Source organism: Bactrocera oleae, chromosome 5 (genome assembly GCF_042242935.1).
Source record: "Bactrocera oleae isolate idBacOlea1 chromosome 5, idBacOlea1, whole genome shotgun sequence".
NCBI classification, from domain to species: Eukaryota; Metazoa; Arthropoda; class Insecta; order Diptera; family Tephritidae; genus Bactrocera; species Bactrocera oleae.
This window is the reverse complement of record NC_091539.1, coordinates 39,023,999-39,045,638: the sequence shown is the minus strand read 5'-3', so window position 1 is coordinate 39,045,638 and position 21,640 is coordinate 39,023,999. Positions and strand designations below refer to the sequence as shown.

General features: G+C 34.8%; 4 protein-coding genes across 6 annotated transcripts in view; 2 read left to right on the top strand and 2 right to left on the bottom strand.

Annotated features, from left to right (window-relative positions):
- Positions 1–10,431: 10,431 nt before the first annotated feature.
- mRpS25 (mitochondrial ribosomal protein S25) lies at positions 10,432–11,697 on the top strand. The gene is made up of 3 exons (XM_014233541.3): positions 10,432–10,675; positions 10,741–10,935; positions 11,444–11,697. The coding sequence occupies exons 1-3, from the start codon at positions 10,539–10,541 to the stop codon at positions 11,613–11,615; spliced, it is 504 nt and encodes a 167-aa protein (XP_014089016.2). The 5' UTR covers positions 10,432–10,538; the 3' UTR covers positions 11,616–11,697.
- LOC106616703 (probable RNA-binding protein 18) lies at positions 11,673–12,938 on the bottom strand. 2 transcript variants are annotated; one of them, XM_014233539.3, is made up of 5 exons: positions 12,792–12,938; positions 12,634–12,728; positions 12,422–12,542; positions 12,269–12,361; positions 11,673–12,184 (listed from the first exon to the last, which is right to left on the bottom strand). In XM_014233539.3, the coding sequence occupies exons 1-5, from the start codon at positions 12,792–12,794 to the stop codon at positions 11,876–11,878; spliced, it is 621 nt and encodes a 206-aa protein (XP_014089014.1). In that variant the 5' UTR covers positions 12,795–12,938; the 3' UTR covers positions 11,673–11,875. The 2 variants fall into 2 exon arrangements, with proteins under 2 accessions (XP_014089014.1, XP_014089015.1); XM_014233540.3 differs by having other exon boundaries at positions 12,422–12,496.
- A 103-nt stretch (positions 12,939–13,041) lies between these two features.
- nmdyn-D6 (nucleoside diphosphate kinase 6) lies at positions 13,042–14,000 on the top strand. The gene is made up of 2 exons (XM_014233548.3): positions 13,042–13,331; positions 13,396–14,000. The coding sequence occupies exons 1-2, from the start codon at positions 13,132–13,134 to the stop codon at positions 13,643–13,645; spliced, it is 450 nt and encodes a 149-aa protein (XP_014089023.1). The 5' UTR covers positions 13,042–13,131; the 3' UTR covers positions 13,646–14,000.
- A 1,166-nt stretch (positions 14,001–15,166) lies between these two features.
- sbm (L-type amino acid transporter sobremesa) overlaps positions 15,167–21,640 on the bottom strand; it is a 64,501-nt gene continuing 58,027 nt past the window's right edge. For both annotated transcript variants that reach the window (XM_014233566.3, XM_070110458.1), the window contains exons 4-8: positions 20,396–20,638; positions 19,405–19,903; positions 19,241–19,337; positions 17,889–18,207; positions 15,167–17,815 (exon numbers count right to left, since the gene is read on the bottom strand). In XM_014233566.3, coding sequence (XP_014089041.1) covers positions 17,751–17,815; positions 17,889–18,207; positions 19,241–19,337; positions 19,405–19,903; positions 20,396–20,638 — 1,223 coding nt within the window. In that variant the 3' untranslated portion in view covers positions 15,167–17,750. The remainder of the gene's footprint in view (positions 17,816–17,888; positions 18,208–19,240; positions 19,338–19,404; positions 19,904–20,395; positions 20,639–21,640) is intronic.

Here is a 21,640-nt window from a genome sequence, read left to right as displayed (position 1 = left end):
TTGCTTAAGTAAATTTATTATTACATTTAAGTATATAATTTCTGTTAAATAATAATATAAGGTTGTCAAATATCTCCCTTCCGCTTTTTTGTCTTTTGAATTTCGCGGCTATGTACAAAGCGCTACAGAGCTCGTATCTGGCAACACTATACATAATTTGAAAGGTCTTGACATAACCTACAAAACAACGCTATGCATGATTAGTTTGGATATTGCGTTCAACAGTTATAGACGTGTAAACATGGAGTTCACTAACGCCGAAATTCGCGCTATTTTAAAGTTTTCCTTCGTTAAAGGCAAATCCGCTAGAGAAACGTTCCGTGAGATTAATGGTGTTTGGCGGAGGAATGGTTTCGACGATTCAGAGCCGGTGAAAACGACACCATGGATAAGCCAGCCGGCGGAAGACCTGTGACGACAAATACCGATCAAATCATGGAATACATCGAGTTAGACCGGCATATGGCATCTCGTGACATCGCCCAGGAGATGGGAGTTAGTCACCAAACCATTTTGAACCATCTGCAGAAGGCTGGATACAAAAAAAAGTTTGATGTTTGGGTGCCGCATAATTTGACGCAAAAAAACCTTCTGGACCGAATCAACGCCTGCGATATGCTGCTGAAACGGAACGAACTCGTCCCATTCTAGAAGCGGATGGTGACTGGCGACGAAAAATGGATCACATACGACAATATCAAGCGAAAACGGCCGTGGTCGAAGGCCGGTGAATCGTCCCAAACTGTGGCCAAGCCGGGATTGACGGCCAGGAAGGTTTTGCTGTGTGTTTGGTGGGATTTGAAGGGAATCATTCACTATGAGCTGCTCTCATATGGCCAGACGCTTAATTCTACCATCTACTGCGAACAACTGGACCGCTTGAAGCAGGCGATCGACCAGAAGCGTCCAGAATTGGCCAACAGGAAGGGTGTAGTGTTCCACCAGGACAACGCCAGACCACACACTTCGTTTATGACTCGCCAGAAGCTACGGGAGCTCGGATGGGAGGTTTTATCGCATCCACCATATAGCCCGGACGTAGCCACCTGTTCCTGTCCATGGCGAATGCCCTTGGTGGTGTGAAGTTGAACTCAAAAGAGGCTTGTGAAAAGTGGCTGTCCGAATTCTTCGCAAATAAGGAGGGGGGCTTCTGCGAGGAAGGTATTATGAATTTGCCGTCTATATGGAAACAGATCATCGAACAAAACGGCGCATATTTTAACTAAATCCGATCACTATAACACTTTTTATAAAGCATTGACTGAAGAGCAAAAAAGCGGAAGGGAGATATATGACAACCTTATATTATGCTAGAATTGAAGGTTTTAATGTGGATGTCTCAAACTTGTGTCACATAAAAAATACCGGAATAGTTCCAGTGTTAAGAAAAAGTTTAATCATAACCAAGTTTTTGGTTTTTTAGTTTTATCTTTTACAAAAAACTTAAAATAAATGTTAGTATTCAGCTAGTCACACTTAGCGTATTTATTAGCATAGATCATTAACGTACACAAAAAGCAGACTAACGGAGTGGTCCATTTCTTGATTCAGGTTTCATTAAGTTGGATTATTTGCTTACACCCCACATCCTTGAGTGTAACGTTGGATTCATGTTTAATTTTTATAAAGTATGAAGACATTACAAGAGAAACTTTTGTGGCTCCCAGGCTGCACAAAATTACCCGGACTGACAAAAAAACATGTTTACGTATATTAATATTTTCGGCTATAAAATAGGCTCATTTTGAACCAATACAAGCATGTCTCCAACTAATCAAATTTTCCAAACGCTTCCATAAGCCTCAGCTGAGTCATCTTTTGGTTTTTTCGGTTTCGGCTCATTTTTGAAGCGCCATTCGCTAGATTATTGAACAGGTTTTACAAGTTATACAGGTATTTATAAACCCACATCTCGCCACCAGTAATTATGAGTTTGATGAATGTAGGGTTCTTAGCTACATTATCAAGCATCTCTTTAACCAAAATATGTTCAGTCGATCCATAAGAGACGTTGAGATACGCTGTTTTCTCTCTTTTCGATGTTTTCGTTATTAACAGAGGTCAATGGATGACTCGCGTAAGGCATGTTTTCGATGACTTCACGACCTTCACTGAATGCTTCTTGCCACTCAAATACTTGTGTTCATGATAAAGTAGACTCCTCAAAACACTTCTGCTACATTTCCAACGATCCCGTAACCGTGATTCCATTGGAAACGCAAACTTCAAGCAAACTCGTTGGTTAATTACTTTTTTTCTGTATAAATCGTCAGACAAACCTTTCGCGCCGTAGAGAAACAACTGCCACACATGAATTATATATGGAGATCAAATTTCACACGAGAGTAAAAAAAAAGTTGGACCAACCTAGTAAAGAAATATTTGTTGATTCGGTTTGCGCGCGCACTAATCCGATCTGAATGTGATCAGATGGTATTTTAGCCTGCAGGCGGTGTTTGTGTTTTGTTTTGCATTTTTAGGATATAAAATAGATTAAATTAATCTTCAGGAATAAAAATATAAATATTATGTTTAAAATAATTCCTTTTGTCTCCAATTTATTATTTCCTAAAAATCTTATTTTTCTTAAGTAGATATTTTGAAAATATTGTTATAACACTGCACTTCAACTGCTTTTATATTGAAAGAAAATTACTATAAAAAATATTTATTCTTATTGGGACAAAGAAATCTCTAAATTCAAACTCTTCAACTTTTTAGCCACAAACCACAGCTAAGCTATTATTTTATAAATTTTCATTTCACAAATTGAGAATTTCTATCCCAAGCACACATTTTTGGGACATTCTTATTATTTATTAAGTATTTATTTTATTTCTACATTTCCTCGTGCTTCATATGTAGTTCTAGCAAAGGACATTGGTAGCTTCAATTTCCGTAACACAAAAAAAACATATTTTTAAATAACAAAAACCTAACCGACTGTAGTGCAAGCACTCTTTTTAATCCTACAGCAATAAACTCTTCATTTTAAAATATGAAATGAAATATTTAAAATCATATTTCATTTAAGAAATGTATTTTCTATACTGAAGGTAAGCGCTAGCTGCCTTTTACCTGTCCAACTGTCTGCTTGCAGGGAAAACGCTCGCTTGCAGCAACACACACACTACTCCCCACAGTGTTGTATAAGGTTTTGGTCTCACTTCTCACCTCACTCTGCATTTGCACATTATTGAATGACTTTCAGTGCTAAGCGTCCGCATGCGTGTGTGGCTATGTGTGCGTGCCTGCGTTTTGCGAAGTGGGATCTGCCACAGAATGCGCTTAGTGACAATCGGCAACTTTGCACTTAAACGTGTAATAAATGCAACTAACAAGGCGTACAACAATAACAAAGCATGCATGATATATGGTACATACAAATATGCGCCATAAACACACACATGTGCAGTTGACAGCGCCGCCCTGTAATGGTGAATGTGTGAAAGTAGAAATGCTGCTGTGGCAAGAAATGACGTTTGCGTTGTGCCATTTTTTCCTGTTCACTGCTTTATTTTATGTCTTCCTGTACTGTTACCGGTTGTTATTGTTGTCATTTCCGGCATACAAACACACTTTGCATACGGCGGTCGGGTGTGAGAAGGGCGGCTGTGAAACTCAACTAAACGTGTAGGAAAACTCGTGTAGACATTAATATGTATATATACCGTTACCTAGCCCTATATACTATGTACAAATGTTTGTGTTTAAATGCATGCAAGTGTAATAATTTTATGTATGTTTGTGTGTACATGTACAAAGGTAAACACGTGAATAAGCAAAACAGATAAAGCAAAAAGCGCAAAAATACGATTGCAACTGCTTGTTTATATTCGCAAAAATATATAGCACACATATATACATACATATGTAGGTAAACTCACACTCATACTCAAAAATATAGTGTACTCAGATTATCCCTTGCTGCCATTGTCTACACGACTGTCTGCATGCTTCCCTACAGCAGCTTAAATGCCGCGATCCCTTTTCTACTGACTGACTTCGTCGTCGACGAGCGTCGTTTGAATTTCTCATGTGACCACAAATGCTCCTCAACTAAACTCATTCCGCATGACTGCATCATCAACGTGATATGCAAAATAAATCATATAAGTATCTACCATATATGCCACTCACTTACGCGCATATTAAGGTGGTCCTTAGACGCCACTGTCACACATGAACTTTGATAAGAATTAGAGACGTTTTATAGGTAATTCAAAATTCACATCTTAAGATTATTAATCTGGGAACTCGCACAGTTTATTTACTACCTTTTAAAGTTCTCAGAAAGCCATAAGGAAATTGCGCTTCCCTTAAATGCTGATGACAGCAGGTAATGCCATCGAACTCTTCCTTGAACATTTCTTGATTCTGTACAGCAAAAGTCGAACTCCTTCTGCTGAAGGATCTGCAGAGCCTCTTTCTACCAACTAGTAAAAGTAATACACTGACGACTCAAGATTCTTGGCCATTGGAACCAAGCCCAGCATGTTCAAATAAATGATCTAGCTACAGAACTCGGGCTATAATGGCAGTGTGACCGAGACAAGAAGAGCCGATAATACCATCAGCGAAAGTTATGTATTCACCGATGAGTCAAAGAATGAAACAAGAGCAGACTTACTCTATATTAGTCCATACTCAAAAGGCAGCTTCAAACTAAATGACTACAATTCAGTTGTTCAAGCTGAAATTGTTGGAATAACAGAACGAGCCAACTGGGATTCTACGTTAACGCGTCAGCGAAGCGGCAATAAGGTTATATGAGTATAAGGCGGCAATAATGAGACAGTGGAAAACTTGGTGAAAATTATTTGAGTATGCAGTCATATATGTAAGTAGGTATAAAAGGAAATAAATAGGCACCACTCAGCTCCCTCAGTTGTTGCAGCAATAGACTCTAGAAAAACATCTCAGATCTTGGAGCACTAGAACTACTTTTAGGTAAGAGAGAACTAAGGGCATTGTAGGGGTCGCCACAGAACATCTATCTCTAAAATCCCACCTTCAGACACTTGGCAACGTAGAATCGCTGGACGAACATTCTTAGATTTAAGTTTGGTCGGTTAAGAACTCAAAAATACTTGTTTTAACCTATGACACAGAAACAGGTCTATAATCCTTCGCAGAATATTAAACCGTCACAAAAGTTTTACATCAGTCGGCAGCTTTTCCGGAAAACAACATCTTTGTAGAACTCCATTCTGTCTCGCTTAAAAGAAAATTTATCTAACGATTAAAAAGGTATTCTTAAAATATCCTGAGCTAAAGTTTGTTGTCCCCTATTGAGGCCCACCCTACTAGAAATAAATATATATTTACAATAAGTAAAATTCTTTAGTTGCATACTTAGCACACATAAACATTGAAATATCCAAACTTAATTTTTTTTTGTTGTTGCTGTCATCTTCAAATATGTCATATGAATTTATTTGTTTATAGGTATATCACACATGCTTCGCAGAGATATGTTGTTGTATATGAAATTGAACGAAGACAAGCATTTAGACAACCCGATCTGTATCGCTCTTATTCTTTTACGTAGGTATGTATGTAAGCTTCACAATACATATTGCAAAACGAGCAATTTTTGCGAACAAAATACTGAATAAAATGTAATACAATTGTACGACTGTAAGTATATATAATACAATATACATATGTACATACATATATAAAAAATGAAAATTCACTCAAGGAGATAACAGATATTCATCTTCACACTAATCAAATATGGAAAAACTTTTTACAGTCTACTAAGCAATGGATTTTCCTTTCCGAGCATACTCGTGGGACCAAAAATATGCAATAGTACAAACAAACAATACACTGTGTCAACAAAACCTTAAAGCGCAGAACGACGATGTTGGTGAAAAAGAATAACAGTAGAATCAAAACAAGGAAATCAAATGTATTTCCGCTATTGAAATTGAGGTTATAAATATCTAGTAGAGTTCCTTCTTGCTTTCAGTTAAGTGATAATTGAAAATATGTTAAGGTGTACGCAACATAATACACTTAAGACTGGATAATATTATTTTTAATATGAGGAACCCTTCATCTACATCTACAATACTAGCATCGGAGCAAACAGGAGTATGCGAATTGAAAGAGTTAGAATTGCTCATAGCTGTAATAACCATAAGTTCACTGCTAATGCCTGTTCAACAACGTGACGTACACTCGAAATGAAGTAATATATGAGAAAAAAAAATAACACGTGAGCTATAAAAAAGAATTTCCGCCCAATTGATAGGAAATCGGGAAATATTTCTGAGCCGAGTTGAACAAATTAAGTGTATAGGATTCTGCTAAAGATATCATATGACGAGAAAAGCACCTGTAAATTCTGTAAAAGGGTTCGAAACCCCTTATGAACAAAAACGCCTTTTACTCAAGAAAAAAATCGAAATTTGTTTCCTTATATGTACGAGTGTATCGAGTGTACATAGGTATATGCATTTGAAAACATTCTCCGAAGCTTTATATAATATTTTTCACAAATACAATGGTTTCTTACAAGAACTTTATCGTGCAATTTGTATGGCAACTATATGATATAGTGATCCGATATTGGCTTCTTAGTGAGGAAAGGACAGGACATTTCAGAACAATAACTAGAAAACTGAGGGGCTGATTCGAATATATACGGACAGACAGGTAGACGGACATGGCTAAATCCACACAGCTCATCATTCTCATTATTTATGCATATATTTTATAGGGCCTCCGACGTTGGGGTGTTACAAACTTCGTTGCAAACTTAATATACTTTGTTCAGGGTATAAACATAGTCATCGCCACCAGATACCTATTTTCTACAGCTACGGGATCAAAGGAATCCAAATGTTTTAAAAATAAATCAGTGATTGTTGAAAGACATTAAATTCATTAAATGTACATTATTATTTTTTATATATTAAATATGACTTGCAAGTGGATATAGCCCCTAAAATTTGTTGTTGCTGTGTATAGAAAATTTTTGAATTTTTTGGAAAAGTATTTAACTTTTTCACCATAAAAGCTCATTGGTTCTTTTACACAAAATAACACCATGATCAGTAGTAAGAGTATTTAGTTAGTATTTAGTACATATCTATAAATTACAACTACAACAATATGCAAATTCACATGCAAATTCCAGTGTTCATTAATAGCCAGATAAATTCCCTCTAGACTTATGTTAATGGTCAGTTATGAAAATGGTAAATGTAGAAAGCCATCAAATGGAAAAAATCAGTGGAAAAGCTAATGTGTGTTGCAAACAAAAAACGAAGATGCATTGAATGAAAAAGCACTGATAAGTTATTGGTTGAAACAATGAGTAAAGAAGAAATGAAAGAGCAAACAACAATGCGTTTAGAAAAACGTTTTTACAACTTAAACAAGCACAAACAAATATTTACATACACATATTTACAAGTATATACGTACACACAAATGAAGCAAATATTAACATTCTTCTCTACAAGTATCAACTTTGAAGCCTTGTGTTTTAGTAACACATCCATAATGACGTTGCTTTATGAGTCTTTAAGATTTACAATATTATATATAAGCCTATATATAAGTACATATATTTAGATATAGACGCACATAGAGCAATATACATATATATGTATGTAGGCAGTAATGGATAAAGTGTAAAAAAGTTAACATCTGTTTAACGGATTATTATGAGGCTTTATTGCCAATATTAAGAGCGGTAACAAGCAATTTGTTTAGAGTTTGATTACATCTTCTGAATAGCTACGATTTTAGACAGATGCTGATGGAAAAATTATCCCTTTTTAATATAAGTTAAAACAATTTTATTCGAAGAAAGTTCTTTCACAATAACACGATATTTAATTTTAGTAAATTGTTAAATAATTGTTAATTACCTAATTATGTTAAAGGTGAGGTAAGAATCTTTTATATTTCAGTTCAAACAGTTTATTTACAATTATGAATAAACTACATACTTTGAGGAGTAAGAGAGCAACTGCAAGGCAAATTACAAAACATAATCGTGAAAGGAAAGAAGCAGTGTAAGATTGCCGAAAATGTTGAACGTACGCAAAACTTCGTTTTTAATGTTTTAGCGCCGACAAAACCGCATTCCAAAACATACAAAAAGTGTGTGGGAGTTTTTCCTGGCTTTGCTTGGTCCAATATTTTTTATTAAGGAAAGTATAAACTTACACCTTCACGTCCAAATACTTGAAGAGATTATTCTACCGTTTGCTGGGTGGAAAATGGCCTTGAAATCGATATAGGAGCAAAACATTAACTTCGAAACCCCTTTCGGGATCGAAAACAAATTTCTCAGCATAATTTGGAGCGTTTTAAACAGAATAAAACCGATTTCTTGTGTCGTTTTATAACTATGGTTGGGACTTAGATCTACCACCATGGTCCTAAATTGAAACAAGAACGTTAACAGTGGACTGAAGCTGGTTGTTCAGCTCCAAAGCAGGTGAAGTCACAATGATCAACAAAGAAGGTTATGACATGATTTTTTGGGATGCAAAAGGAATTTTGTTGATTGATTATCTGCAGAAAAATAAAAAATCAACTCTGAATATTATTGCAACCTTTTAGACCAGCTGGATGAAAAAATTCGTGAGAAAAGACCTGGTTTGCAGCACAAAAAATTCATTTTTCATCAAGACAATGCACCTGCCCACAAAGGTGTTTTAACAATAACAAAACTCAACCAGTACGAATTGCTGGAGTAGCCATCATATTCACCAGATCCCAACGACTACTAACTTTTCAGAAACCTGAAATAATTCCTTCGTGGAAAGCGTTTTTTGCCGAATGAAGAAATTATTACAGCCGTAAACGGGTATTTTGCAGAGCTTCCCAAAAGTCATTATAGGGATGGCATAAAATTATTGGAGGATCTTTGCAATCAGTGTATTGAAGTTAAGGGAGATTATATTGAATAAAAATATATATTCCGTACCAAAAACAGTATTTTTTTATTTCGAGCGCAGACATTTTTCAACCGACCTGTAAATATACAGGGAAGAAATAATTCATTAAAAATATAATTGAATTAACACTTAAATTAATATTTTTTATTATGTAATCCCAAAACTCATAATAAGATATGATCTTTCAATTACCGGACCTAAAAATTTACAACAAATTAAAGTGAAAGGAAAATTAAAAAGAAAAATTTTAATGAGGTAAATACCGGGTTGACAAATATATAAATGATAAACCGCAGTTTTTCATTATAAATTTGAATTTTGTAATTTCGTGTTCTACCGTTTTGATTATCTTTTTATAAGGAAGACTTATTTTTATTAAATTCCCAATAAAAATGGTTTGACATTATTTGTCTTATTTACATTAAATTAATATTAATTATAATTTTTCAGTTAGAAATATGTACAATAAATCTTAAATTTTTATCCATTTTTGTTCCAGCATTTGATTTAAAAAATATTTGATACTCCAATTTTTAAATTAAAAATACGTATTTTATTAATTTTTAATTTCGGATTTTTAATTCTGATTTCGGTATTATTTCTAGTAATGAGGTTTTGTTACCTTTTTAGTTTTTAATCATTCTTTTTTTTTTTACTTGTTATTTCAATTTTTAAATTAAAAATATTTTATTAATTTTTAATTCTGCTTTGGAATTAACAAGCATAAAATTTATTATATAATCCCAATTTTTCTAAACAAATTCGCAACCATAGCTATATTAATAAACAATGTATAAAATGCTCACTTACCACCTGATGCAAATTTCCACAAGCCATTCCGAGCAGCCGCTTTGATATTTTAAATTTTCTATCACAAAACACTCACATTTACCGGAAATACAAATCACCATTAACCATAAAGGCAAAACACTATTGCACACTTCCAGGAAACATTTTTCCGGAATACTTCGAACTTCGAAATTCGAATTGTACAACCCTAATATGAAATCACAGCTAAGCGAAGTCATGCTAAAATGACTGCCTTTGCTTGCTAAAATGGCACTTGTAAGCATTTGCATAAACTTGTTTACTTTCACAAACACAGCAGAAGCTGTAAATAAACTTAAAAATCATGCTAAAAAGCTTTTCATTGCTAAAATAGAAAGTTTATTAAAGAAAATTTTCCTGCACATAAGTGGTAACAGGCGTTTCGGCAAAATGACGAACAAACACACAAGCACCATAATGAGGGCATAGGCATTTGCACTGTGTTTCCTGTAACACATTATAAACACACTATAAACAAAAAAGCACAACTTAATAGCACCTTTTATCACTTTACACAGTAAATAAAAACAATTATTTCACAAAAACTCACAACAAAAACGCGCACAGAAATTTGTCGAAAATGTCTGCAAAACTAACGGAACGGAAGCCATTACTGTCGATATAGTAGCGCTATAGTTTTGCTAATTGGACTTCGAATTCGAAAACAGCTGTTTGCATAAACTGTCAGCTGTGCATATATGCAACCGCATTTTCAATAAGCGGCCTTTGGTTTTGTAATTTCTTATTTTCTCTAATAAAACTTAAATAAAAAAGTCTGTCGGCATGCCTTTCATGAAGGGTCGCGCGCCTATACGGCGTACCATTGAATATTTGAATGCAGGACGCCTTGTGCTCAAGGACAAAGTGAAAATCTTCAGTGTCAATTACAATGTGTATGGTGACCACCACAAAGGCGCCAGGTGAGTGTTATCCAACACAGTTCCAGGCTTAAGTTTATTTCATCTAATGCCTTTTATATTTTTAGAGACTTTGTGTTTTGGAATTTGAATCAAATACAATATAAGAATCCAAATGTACAAGTGGTGACATTTAAGAACTTGACGCCCTCCCCGTTTGTGCGCTGCTACTTTGACGACGGACGTGATATGCTCATCGACATAGATAGCCGAGATCGTGAGGAAATTATAGAACATCTGTGCAAAGTTGTTGGCAAGTCAAAGTGAGTACTGTAGAGAAATGTCGTCGTAACCTCCAGCGAGACACCTGTACAACTGTTAACCTTGTTATGCCTTGAAAGGAAGGTCGGAAACCCTATAAAATGTATATATAAAAGATCAGCAAGACAAGCCTTCCTTCTGCCTGTATAACGCAAAGTAGCCCCTAAGTTTTTGAAACATCGCTCTTAAATTTTGTACACGTCCTTTTCTTCCCAAAAAGCTGATTATTTGTCGGAACCGTCGATATCGGTTAACTATGGCATATATGCTATATGTACCGAATGATCAAAATCAAGTTCTTGTATGGAAAACGTGTTTATTTGACATGGTATCATCACGAAATTTGGCAGGGATTACTAACTAAGGCAATGCTACTAACTTGACCAATCAAGATCAAGTTGTATGGAAACTTTTTTATATATGAAGGGTGTAATTGCTTCGGTGAAGCCGAAGTTAGCGTGTTTTCTTTATTTTTACGTACAATTTTCCGTCTTTCTATTCACCTTACAGGGCCCAATTGGACGCAGAGGCACATTTAGCGGAGAGTAAAGACAATCCTGCCAACTTTGGTTATGGCTGCGATAGACATTGCATCTGTGAGATACCCGGTCAAGTGCTATGCCCTGGCACTGTTAAATTGCCTGATCATCTGCGTGGCAAATTTATCTTTGCGCCAAAGTAATATGACAAAAGCCAGCATTTTACACTTTTAGCCTAATTCCTAAATAAAACACATATATCAAGTTACAATGTTTACAAATAAATCACTTTATTTGGCTTAAGTCTCTGAACACAATATTTGATAAGTATACGGATGGATAGCGCGCATATGAATACAATTATAAATACTTGATGAAATTGATGAAAGTCCAGATACATTGTTCCACGATACAGAATAAACACTAAACAGAATTTGTCGATACCTCCCGTCGTTTCCAGTTTCTATCTTCGTTTTGGCCGCTGATGTCGGTTATATGGCGCAGAATTATATGGCTTTGTGTATGTGCGCCCGCCTGAGGTACTACTGCTTACATCACGGTCTTTGTTGAATTGATAACGTTGTATAAACGGTACTTGTGTGCTAGCCGAGTTCAAAAGATTCAACTCCAACTCTTCCTCACCGTTGCGTTCCAGCGCACGTAATTTCGACTCTATTGCTCGTATCGCATCTTCTCTACTCATTTGTTCATCGCGTGAGCTGGAACCAAGTGCAGGTATTTCGATGCGTGGTTTTTGTTTGTTGAGTTCGTCCTAAACATGAGAAGCATTAATATATGTATATGTATCCATATGAAGGATATGCGTGTCTACTTAAAATAATGTGTAGACACTTACGTAATTAACATTCTTCGCCAGCCGTATCACAATTGGCCGATTCGCTATGGGTGTGCCATTTAATTTCTCCAGAGCTTTTAACGCCGCGTCCGCCTTTTTTAAGGTTTTTTCTTTAGTAAGTACACAAGTTTTGCCAGTATTATGTTTACTCACCGTTCCGAATGTGACGAAAGCGTATCCACGCGATTGCCCAACCAATGGGCCGCTCTTGTGAAAGAGCATATCAAACTTTTCGACAGGACCGCATTTTTGCAAAATTTTCAAGAGTTGATACCAATAATAGCAACGCACGAAAATGAAATTGACAGATTAGTTTAACTGAACAAACCACAATATACAAAGTAGATAAGGAACTATTAACTTACTCGCTTAGCCTTGGATCTAAATTGCCAATCCATATACGTCGTTCTTCTAGTACACCACCACTACCGCTGTTGCAACTTTTACCACTGCTTGTCGCCTGCAATATTAATTCCATGCATTAAAATTGTGTTTGGCACAGTAAATTTATCAATAAACTTGCCATTATTTTTGTAATTTTGTAAACAAAAGTATTTGCCAAAGTACACTAACGAAGAACGTAAAGAAATCAATCAATAAATAGTATGCGTTTGACATTTCTTTATGGAAACATTCGGAAAGCAGTTTATTGCAGTGTTGCACAGCGGCAAATTAAAAACAAAACATTACCAAAGAACGTAAATCATGTATTTTACGTTCTCTGGTTTTATCAGTGTTGCCTGGCAACTAACAACTTGGGAACATTTTAGTGGCTGTTTCTACTATTCTCACAGGACAGCTGATTAAAATTCCATTCAATTTTAGCATTTCGGTAATTTTAAGTAAACATATAATTTTTTTAAATGGAAATTACTTTGGCGCTCCTTAAACCACATGTAGTTCGTAATGTCTACGCATTCCAACAGATAAAACAAATGATAGAGCAGCATTTTACAATACTACACACCAAAGAAGTGCATATTACGAAAGAGTTGTCTGAGCATTTCTATGCCGAGCATAAAGGAAAGTTCTTCTACAATAGACTTGTTACATTTATGGGCAGGTATTATTATCCTATATAAATCCATAAATCAATAAAGCTTATTTTTACCATTCTTTGTTGCCAGTGGCCCTTGTCATGCGTTCGTGCTGCAGTCAAAAGGCAGTATCGCCAAGTGGCGCGAATTGATGGGCCCAACAAAGGTTTTCAAAACTGTGTACTCACATCCTGATTGTATACGTGCGCTATATGGTCTCTCGGATACACGTAATGCCTGCCATGGTTCCGATAGTGAAGAATCTGCGACAAGAGAAATTTCTATTTTATTCCCTGAGTTAAATATAAATCAATTATCGGCTATTGACAACAATAGTTGACTGAAGGATTATGTTAACCTGAAACTGTTTTGAATGGATTTGTTTACGCATATGTAGCTGTTGAGTTCCAAATGGATTACAATTTGTAAATAATAAGTAATGTAAATGTTAGCAAGATTGTTAAATAGTTTTAAGACTGGATTATAAGCACTAGTATGAAATTTAATATGATTTTTTTTTTGCTTTTAGTTGAGTATTTTTTTTATTACTGTTAGAAAAAATAATCGTTGTGGAGACCCTGTCTCCAAAAAAAATAGAATAAATAAATTTGTCATTTTGAGTAAACACTTTTCTAACAAGTTGGACTACTCCCTAAAGAAATACAGTGATACAAATAAAATATGCTTATAACAATGATGCTTAATTTACTATAAAAAAATGGAGAAGAGCAAGCTATATCTGTGTTTCGCAGCCGATGTTAGAAAATGTGTTTATGCTACATAACTTCGAATAACAATTGTCTGTATATGTTATATTGAGTTAAATATGGGATTAGAAGCGATATAAATAGTTAGATTATAGACAGAAATCAAATAGACGATGTCTGTCTCTCCATCAATTTATCTGCGCAACAGACACACTTAAAAGTTGTATATCTGCACCAAACTTGATACGTTTGGAAACTTGATTAAAAGTAGTGAACTTATGTTTAATATGTGTATATCCAAAACTACTGAAGTTATATTACATTCTCTGGAATATTTGTTAGTACAGCTTGGAATTAAAAAATCCCAATTACTTATACGACTTTGCAACTAACATTATTTAAAGGTCTTTCAACTTTACCATACAACAGATAACCACGTGCACGCTTTCTTCCAAGTTCCAAGTACAAATTGGTGTAAATGCAATTTGGTCCGAATGGATGTGGTGTATATAGAGACATAGCATTCCTCAAGAAATTGTTATTGTAGATGCATAAAATATAATTTTAATGAATTCTGCTGACTTGACAGTGATTGACCGTATATAAATCCTGATCGTTTCGGTTATGTAGAGCCAACTGTTGAGGGGAATGTAAAGAGTTTTGTAAGTTAATTTTATATCGTTCATATCAGTTGTTATAAAAAATGTTGTTGAAATTCCTTATCGTCTTCAAATTGAAATTAACACTAGAAAATACGTTATCTTCGGTTGCACCTAAGCTATAATACCCTTCACAAATACAAAAGATTCCTTAAAGAGCTTGATTCCGATCGTTCGGTTTGTATAGTAGCTATATGCTATAGTAATCTGTTCTGAACAATTTCTTTGGAGATTGCATCATTGCTTTAGGCAAAAACCCATGCCATATCTCGTAAAGATATCTTCTCAAATAAAAATGTTTTCCATACAAAAACTTGAATTTGATCGTCCAGTTTGTATGGTACATATGGTACGTATATACAGACAGACAGACAAATATATGTATATATGTACTCCATAGGTTCACCAACGTTGCTTTCTGGGTGTTACAAATTTCGTGGCACACTTAATATTCCTTGTTCAGTGTATAAAAATAATAAATAAAAGCCACACATGTTTTTTTTTGTAGTTGATGATTTATTGATAAATTCTCAATACAAGTTTATAATAGCTTTTTCATTTTTTTTGTTGTAACCGTATCTTCGAGGTTGTAGTAAATTAAAAATAAATTTCTCAAAAGGATTAATCATATATTCGTATAACGAAATACTATATAAAAAGTATAATCGTAAGACAAAAAGTGTAGAAAAACAGTTTCCAAAATACATGTGCACTTACATATATGAATTCATGTAAGTATGTATCTATGTATAGATTTATAGTTAATAATTTGTTAATTTAAAACGCTGTTCTTGGAAATCTGTGTGTATATGCATATATGTTGTTTGATTGTTGTTATAATCATATATAGTATATGTATGTACATATGTGTATAATAAGTGGCGCAAAAGTTTCTCATATTAAATGCCGAAATGCTCGAAAATATTGTTGAGTTAGAGAAAACATGTATACATGCTGCTTATTATGTGATATTATTTTGATGGTACATACATATTACTGTTTTCCATACATTTTTGCTCTTTATAGCGGTTGTTTACCATAAAGTGTAAATGACACATATACATAAATACATGTGTATAAGCAGTGGCTTATTATATTTATAGTACTTTGTCTTTTTAACTTAATTTAAAAATAATTATACGAAATTGAGAATGATAATATAAATTTATTTTTATTTGCTTCAAACACTTCTAACCAAATATCAAATGGTATCTAGGTAGTAAGCGGTGTGCAATAATTTTTGTGTGATTTTCTGGGATTATTTTTCTATTTTTATTTTTGTTTTACTTTGCTCCTTAAATTGTAGCAATGTTTTTTTATATTTTTTTTTAGCTTTGTACACAGCAAGTTCGAAAGCTTTTGGACTTTTCAGTTGTGTGCAATAGTTTTAGTTGCTAATTACAACAATTTTGAACTAATAAGTTCATAGCTTACCGCTTTTGCTGTGTTTGAAGCTGTTTTATTTTGTTTTATTTTTTATTGTAGGGTATGTCAAATAACAATTTCTATATAAGTAGCTTTGCAGTTCTATAACTCTAAATTCCATTGTCCTTTTAGTAAATTATAAATATTTAATAAATTTAATGCCTACAGCAGTCCCATGGTTTTCACAATTTTTTCCGGTTAGGATTTTAAAACGATTCTAAAATATACATATATAGAGCGAATACTCGTATAGTCTAACTTATTGATTTTTTGCGTTTTCTTTTTCCTTTTCCATAAACTTTTACCGAATTAAAATATTGCTATGCGTTAAAATTCTGATTTGTTCAATGAAATTTAGCTGACGATGACAGATGAAGGCCAATGAGCGGCATAATGCTGATGCTGAATGAGGATAATATTGTATACAATTTTAGAATATTTTTGATTTGAATGTGTTTTGCTACCTTTTTACATTGATATGCAGCTTTTGGATTGCAGAAATGTAAGTATTTTGTCTTGAGCATTATTTTATTTACACCAACTTGTGAATCAAATTTGAAATCTAAAAGAGCGGGTAGTTGGAAATTTGTTTTTTGAACACCTGGAAGGCCTATTTATCAGCAAGTAAGCATTTTTAATTAAAGATCTTGTTATAACGATAATTATACCCCTATCAATTTACTAGAAAACGCCACAACTTCACTCAAATAACAGTTTTTCAACTGTCTGTTTCTCTATAAACTGTTTTTTGAACCAGCTTGATACAATATATCAACAATTAAGTTTTCTTCACTTATTTTTATGGTTGTTGTTATAAAAATGCCTCATTAAATTAACTGGAAAACGCGATAACCTCACTCAAATAACAGCTGTTTAGCTGAGTCAGCTGCTTAACTCGTTTTTGCTTTTGGCTTCCTCATTATTTTATCAAAAATTCAATATTCTGCTGTCGTCAGCCGCTCACTGTTCCACCATTTCTCAAACATCAGCTCATAAAACTTACAATTTACATAAATTTCTAAACACTATATATCATAATATACCACAAATATAGCATATATCATGAGCACACATACTTATTTTGTATTATGTACCTAAATATACATATACTAAATCCTAACTATATCATCGCATCTAGTTAAATAAACTTTTTTTATAGCAATTCAAGCTACATTTTTCACATTTAATGTAATGTTTTAGAAACAATAACATTGTTTTGTAAACGTTTTACTAAGTTTTGACAACAATCTGATGATTCTAATAAGCTTACAACTAAAAAAATATATAATATTGTATATATGTAGGTCTTTAGCAGAAACTTTATATAATGCATATATTTTCTTAATTTTTTTTATATTTTTTTTTTAATTTTTGTTTTTTTTATATAAATTTTTTTTTTGTAAATCTATTATTTAACTGCAACACGTTTCATAGTTGAATATTTGTGTTTACTGCTCTGCTATATTATGTAGTTTAGACAGTTAACCTATTTCGTACGTACATTATTCTCTCAGATCCTGAATAGATAGTCTCTCCTTTACTTTACATTGAATGATTAAAATTTTGTTATATTTTTTTGTTTGTTACTCTTGTAACACATTTTTCAATATTTTTTTGTCTCAGCCGGTATTAATGAAATTGGTTTTTTAATTGCTTATTCGAACATCGATGAAGTTGGCACCACTTCCAACAGCAGCTGGAAGAAAAGTGTCACTTTGTCTGAGCAAAAGCGAAAAAGAAAATATAACATTAAATATTATATTTGTTAATATATGTACATTCATGGACTTACTCATAAATCTTGGTGTCATGCCTAGTTTAACGAATGGCACATAGAATATCAAGCCGCCCAAGATGAAGAGCAACGCATATAAGTATTCGATGCGCGGTGTATCGATGATCGGCGCCACCACTAGATATATTGAGATCACCAGCACCACAACAGGAATGATGATAGGCACTTTGTATGGCCTTGGATAGTTGGGTTTGGTGAAACGCATAACAATCAGCGCCAACATAGCACCGCCATAGAAAATCCAAGCGGTGAAGCTGAAGAAGTCAATCAATGAACCGATGGTGCCGTACAAGACCATGGCGGTAGCGATGAGCGACTGAAATTGAAAATAGTATTATTATATATAGAACTTAGTTGCTAGTTCTTGAGTTCTAGTATGAATGTTAAAAATTTTTATTAGTGACCAGGAGCCCAATCGGACGAATTGAAGAGAAAGTTCTTTTATCTCCGCTTCGTTTCAAATTTTCTACAGGAAGTTTTTGCATAAAGCTTAGACGTGTATTAAGTTAATGTTTCATGCCTTTAATTCCCACAACAGCCAGTTCTACGTTACCGAAATTTATCCGGATTTTAACCAACACAGGGCTGTTATTTCGAGGATCTAAGACTATTTAGATCGGGCTTAGTACTCTGTTTTGTGTCTAGTGGTATCACGATGGCTTTCGAGCCCAATTTCCCTTTAGCGATTTCATCGATTTGAAGACCCTTAATGAATATTGCTATCCATGCTCCATACTTCTCTCCATGCCATATATATTGGGATACCGTCGTGTAAAAGCTCTTGTTTAGACACTCACACACATCAAGCAAAACTACCTCCCAAAGACCCATAAATAAAATTTTAAAATTAGATGTAGTAACGACACCCTATAAACAAAGTACGTCATTCCCAATGAATGATGTTCCCAGAATTAGCGTAACGCTTACTTAATTGCGTTCTGTAGGTGAAACTGTTATCACTCCACTTGGTGCAAACAGACTTTAATAAATGAGCCCTGTCCTCTTCTATACTTCCACCTACTACGATCCACGTCTTCTGGTCGAACCTTGTCGAATCATGACGTTCCCTGGACGTTGACAACTAGCATTGAGCTGCTAACAGTCGAGTCTACGTAACCGAAAAGGTCCAAACCAAAAATTGTCAGCTCGGCCTTATCTCCAAAACTGTTTGTCTTATACCGTTTTAATAATAACAACAACAGTGTTGGACCCGCACCTCAAATGCAAACTAGTAGACTACTTTCTTTAAAGGCCCCAATCCTTTCTTTACTATATCAAAATATTAAAGTGCTCTCGTCCTTATTAAATTGCATGGTCGCAGAACTAGCTTAAATTGAATAAATACTCACATGGAAAATCAATCCTGGTGCTGGTGTTAGACGACGTACATGCACGTACGACAGTATATCCATTAGATGACCCTCACGGCTCGCGGCAAAGCACAAACTGGAATGAAAAAAATTAATAGTTTCAAGGAAAAAAAGCATTGCTTAATTCTTAGTTGCCAACTTACCGTCCAGCCGCGAAGAGTGTACCGTTGGCGCTACCAAAAGTGCTCACTGTCACACTTAGCGGCATTAGCCAAGCCATAGCTCCCAGTATGCGATTGCCGAAGGTCACGGCGACGGCTTCTGAGTCAATCATTTCGGTGGGTGACATCGCCGCTAAATATGATATATTGATGAGCGCGTAGCACAGTGTCACCAACGGTATGCCAATTATGATGGAACGTGGCAAATTCTTGCTTGGATTCTTGATTTCTTCGGTGACATAGTTCAAATTATTCCAGCCATCGTAGGCCCAGAGGCCGGTGTAAAAAGCGGTCGCTACAGCGCCCAAGGTGGGTGTGTCGCCACTAAATGCATTCGACAGGTGTTGTGTATTGCCTTGGAATAATTTCCAGGCGCCGCCGCAAATCACTATGAGGACGGCAACCAATTTGGCAGCGGTGAATATGTTCTGCACAGCCATGCCCAGATTCACACTATAACAATTCACGAACAGTATCATAACTATAGAGGGGGGCGAGTTGGACGTAGAAGGCGTAGTAGGCAGAGTCGGAGAGGCGGAGGCATCGTAGTGGGACGTAGGAAGTTTTGATGGTTGTTTTTTGATTTTTTTTACATATATATAATTTTTTTTTTATTTGATAGGACGGATGAGTGGTTACAAAAAGTATACAATAGCCGGAATAGTATTGAGGAGAAATATAGAGAACAATTTTGTCAAAAAATTAATAAAAAAAACTAGTTTAAAGAAAACTTCGTTTGTGCGTATGTATAATATGTATGTGTATGGGTGAACGTTTGCATGATTTGCTTTTGACTTTTTTTCTTGTTGTTTGTTGTGTTTTGGGGTTACTATTTGTTCCTTTGAATTTTATTATTTTTGTTTTTATTTTTGTTTTAGCATTTCAAGGATTTTGAGGATAAAAACACAACTAAGCAAACGAAAAAGCATAAATATGTATGTGCATAGCATCTATAGTTTGTTGTTGAGCTTACCAATTGCCAGCAGTGCAACCATTTTAACCACCGATGTTGGTGGATCGCATTCGGTGACGAATGCCTCAACTGCATACTGCGCAAAGGAGAGACAAATTATAGCCATTTGCGATGGCTTCAGGACCAATGTCGATACCCATGAGAACAAAAATGCGGGAGCCGGACCAAATGCGTCCATAAAATATGCCCACTCAGCGCCAGACGATGTGTTCATCGTACCCAACTCAGCATATGCCAGAGCGCCTGAAAATAGATTAGGCCAAATGTTGATTTATTGTAATGCCGAGAAGATATTTTGATAAAATTAGTCGTTGGAAAGTTAATTATATTAAAAAATTATAATCTACACATCTCCTTATAAGAATCTACCTTATATAAACATATAAATACTTTTAAAATAATATAAAAACATCCATTCCTCCATGAAAATATCTCTAAACTTAATAAAATGTAGTTTTGAAGTAGTTTATAACTGGTTCTGAAAAAACTTATGCCTAGTTGATTTCACTGCAGGGTATGTAGTTCAGTATGAGTATGTAATTCGAACACAATTACTTTAGCAGTTGCTTCTTCTAATCTAACTTGCCACACCGTATGTACAATACATGCTTAAAGCTTTGTCTACCGATGCCTCCACCGCAACATTTCGTGCCGACGATCTTATGGAGAACCGGTTTCTTCACCACCAAAATCTCACTCGCAATGTATGTATGTATTACAAGTATGTTCCTCTGTTTAGCTCACTGTATTTTTATTGTGCGTACAGCCGCTCGCTGCCAGCTGCCAGCTGCCAGCTGATTGCTATTGTTATTATTGTTGTTGCTTAGTAGTACTTATTATATTGTACATCGACACATATTACTCATCATTTGTGTTTCTACTTTTGCACATTATTATTTGTTGGGTGTTGTTTTGCTTGTGTTTCTACACTCGCTTGCCCATTGAGTATGACGCAGTGCAGTTGGGGCGCAATGCATTAAATACATACATACAGATATTTTTCATTGATGCCAGTTTTTGCTTGTAATTCACAGAAGCTTTTTCGTGTCTTGCTCATATAAATAGCATATCCAATATTGATATTATTGGCGGTTCAGATCCTCCCAGTTGAAAAGGTTGGTCATATCCCTCAATTGTGGCAAATGTATACTTTGAATAAGCAAAACATAAAAACGCATACGCATACGCATATACAACAAAAACGCAAACGCAAAAAAATGAATCAACAAACAAGAATCTATGGTG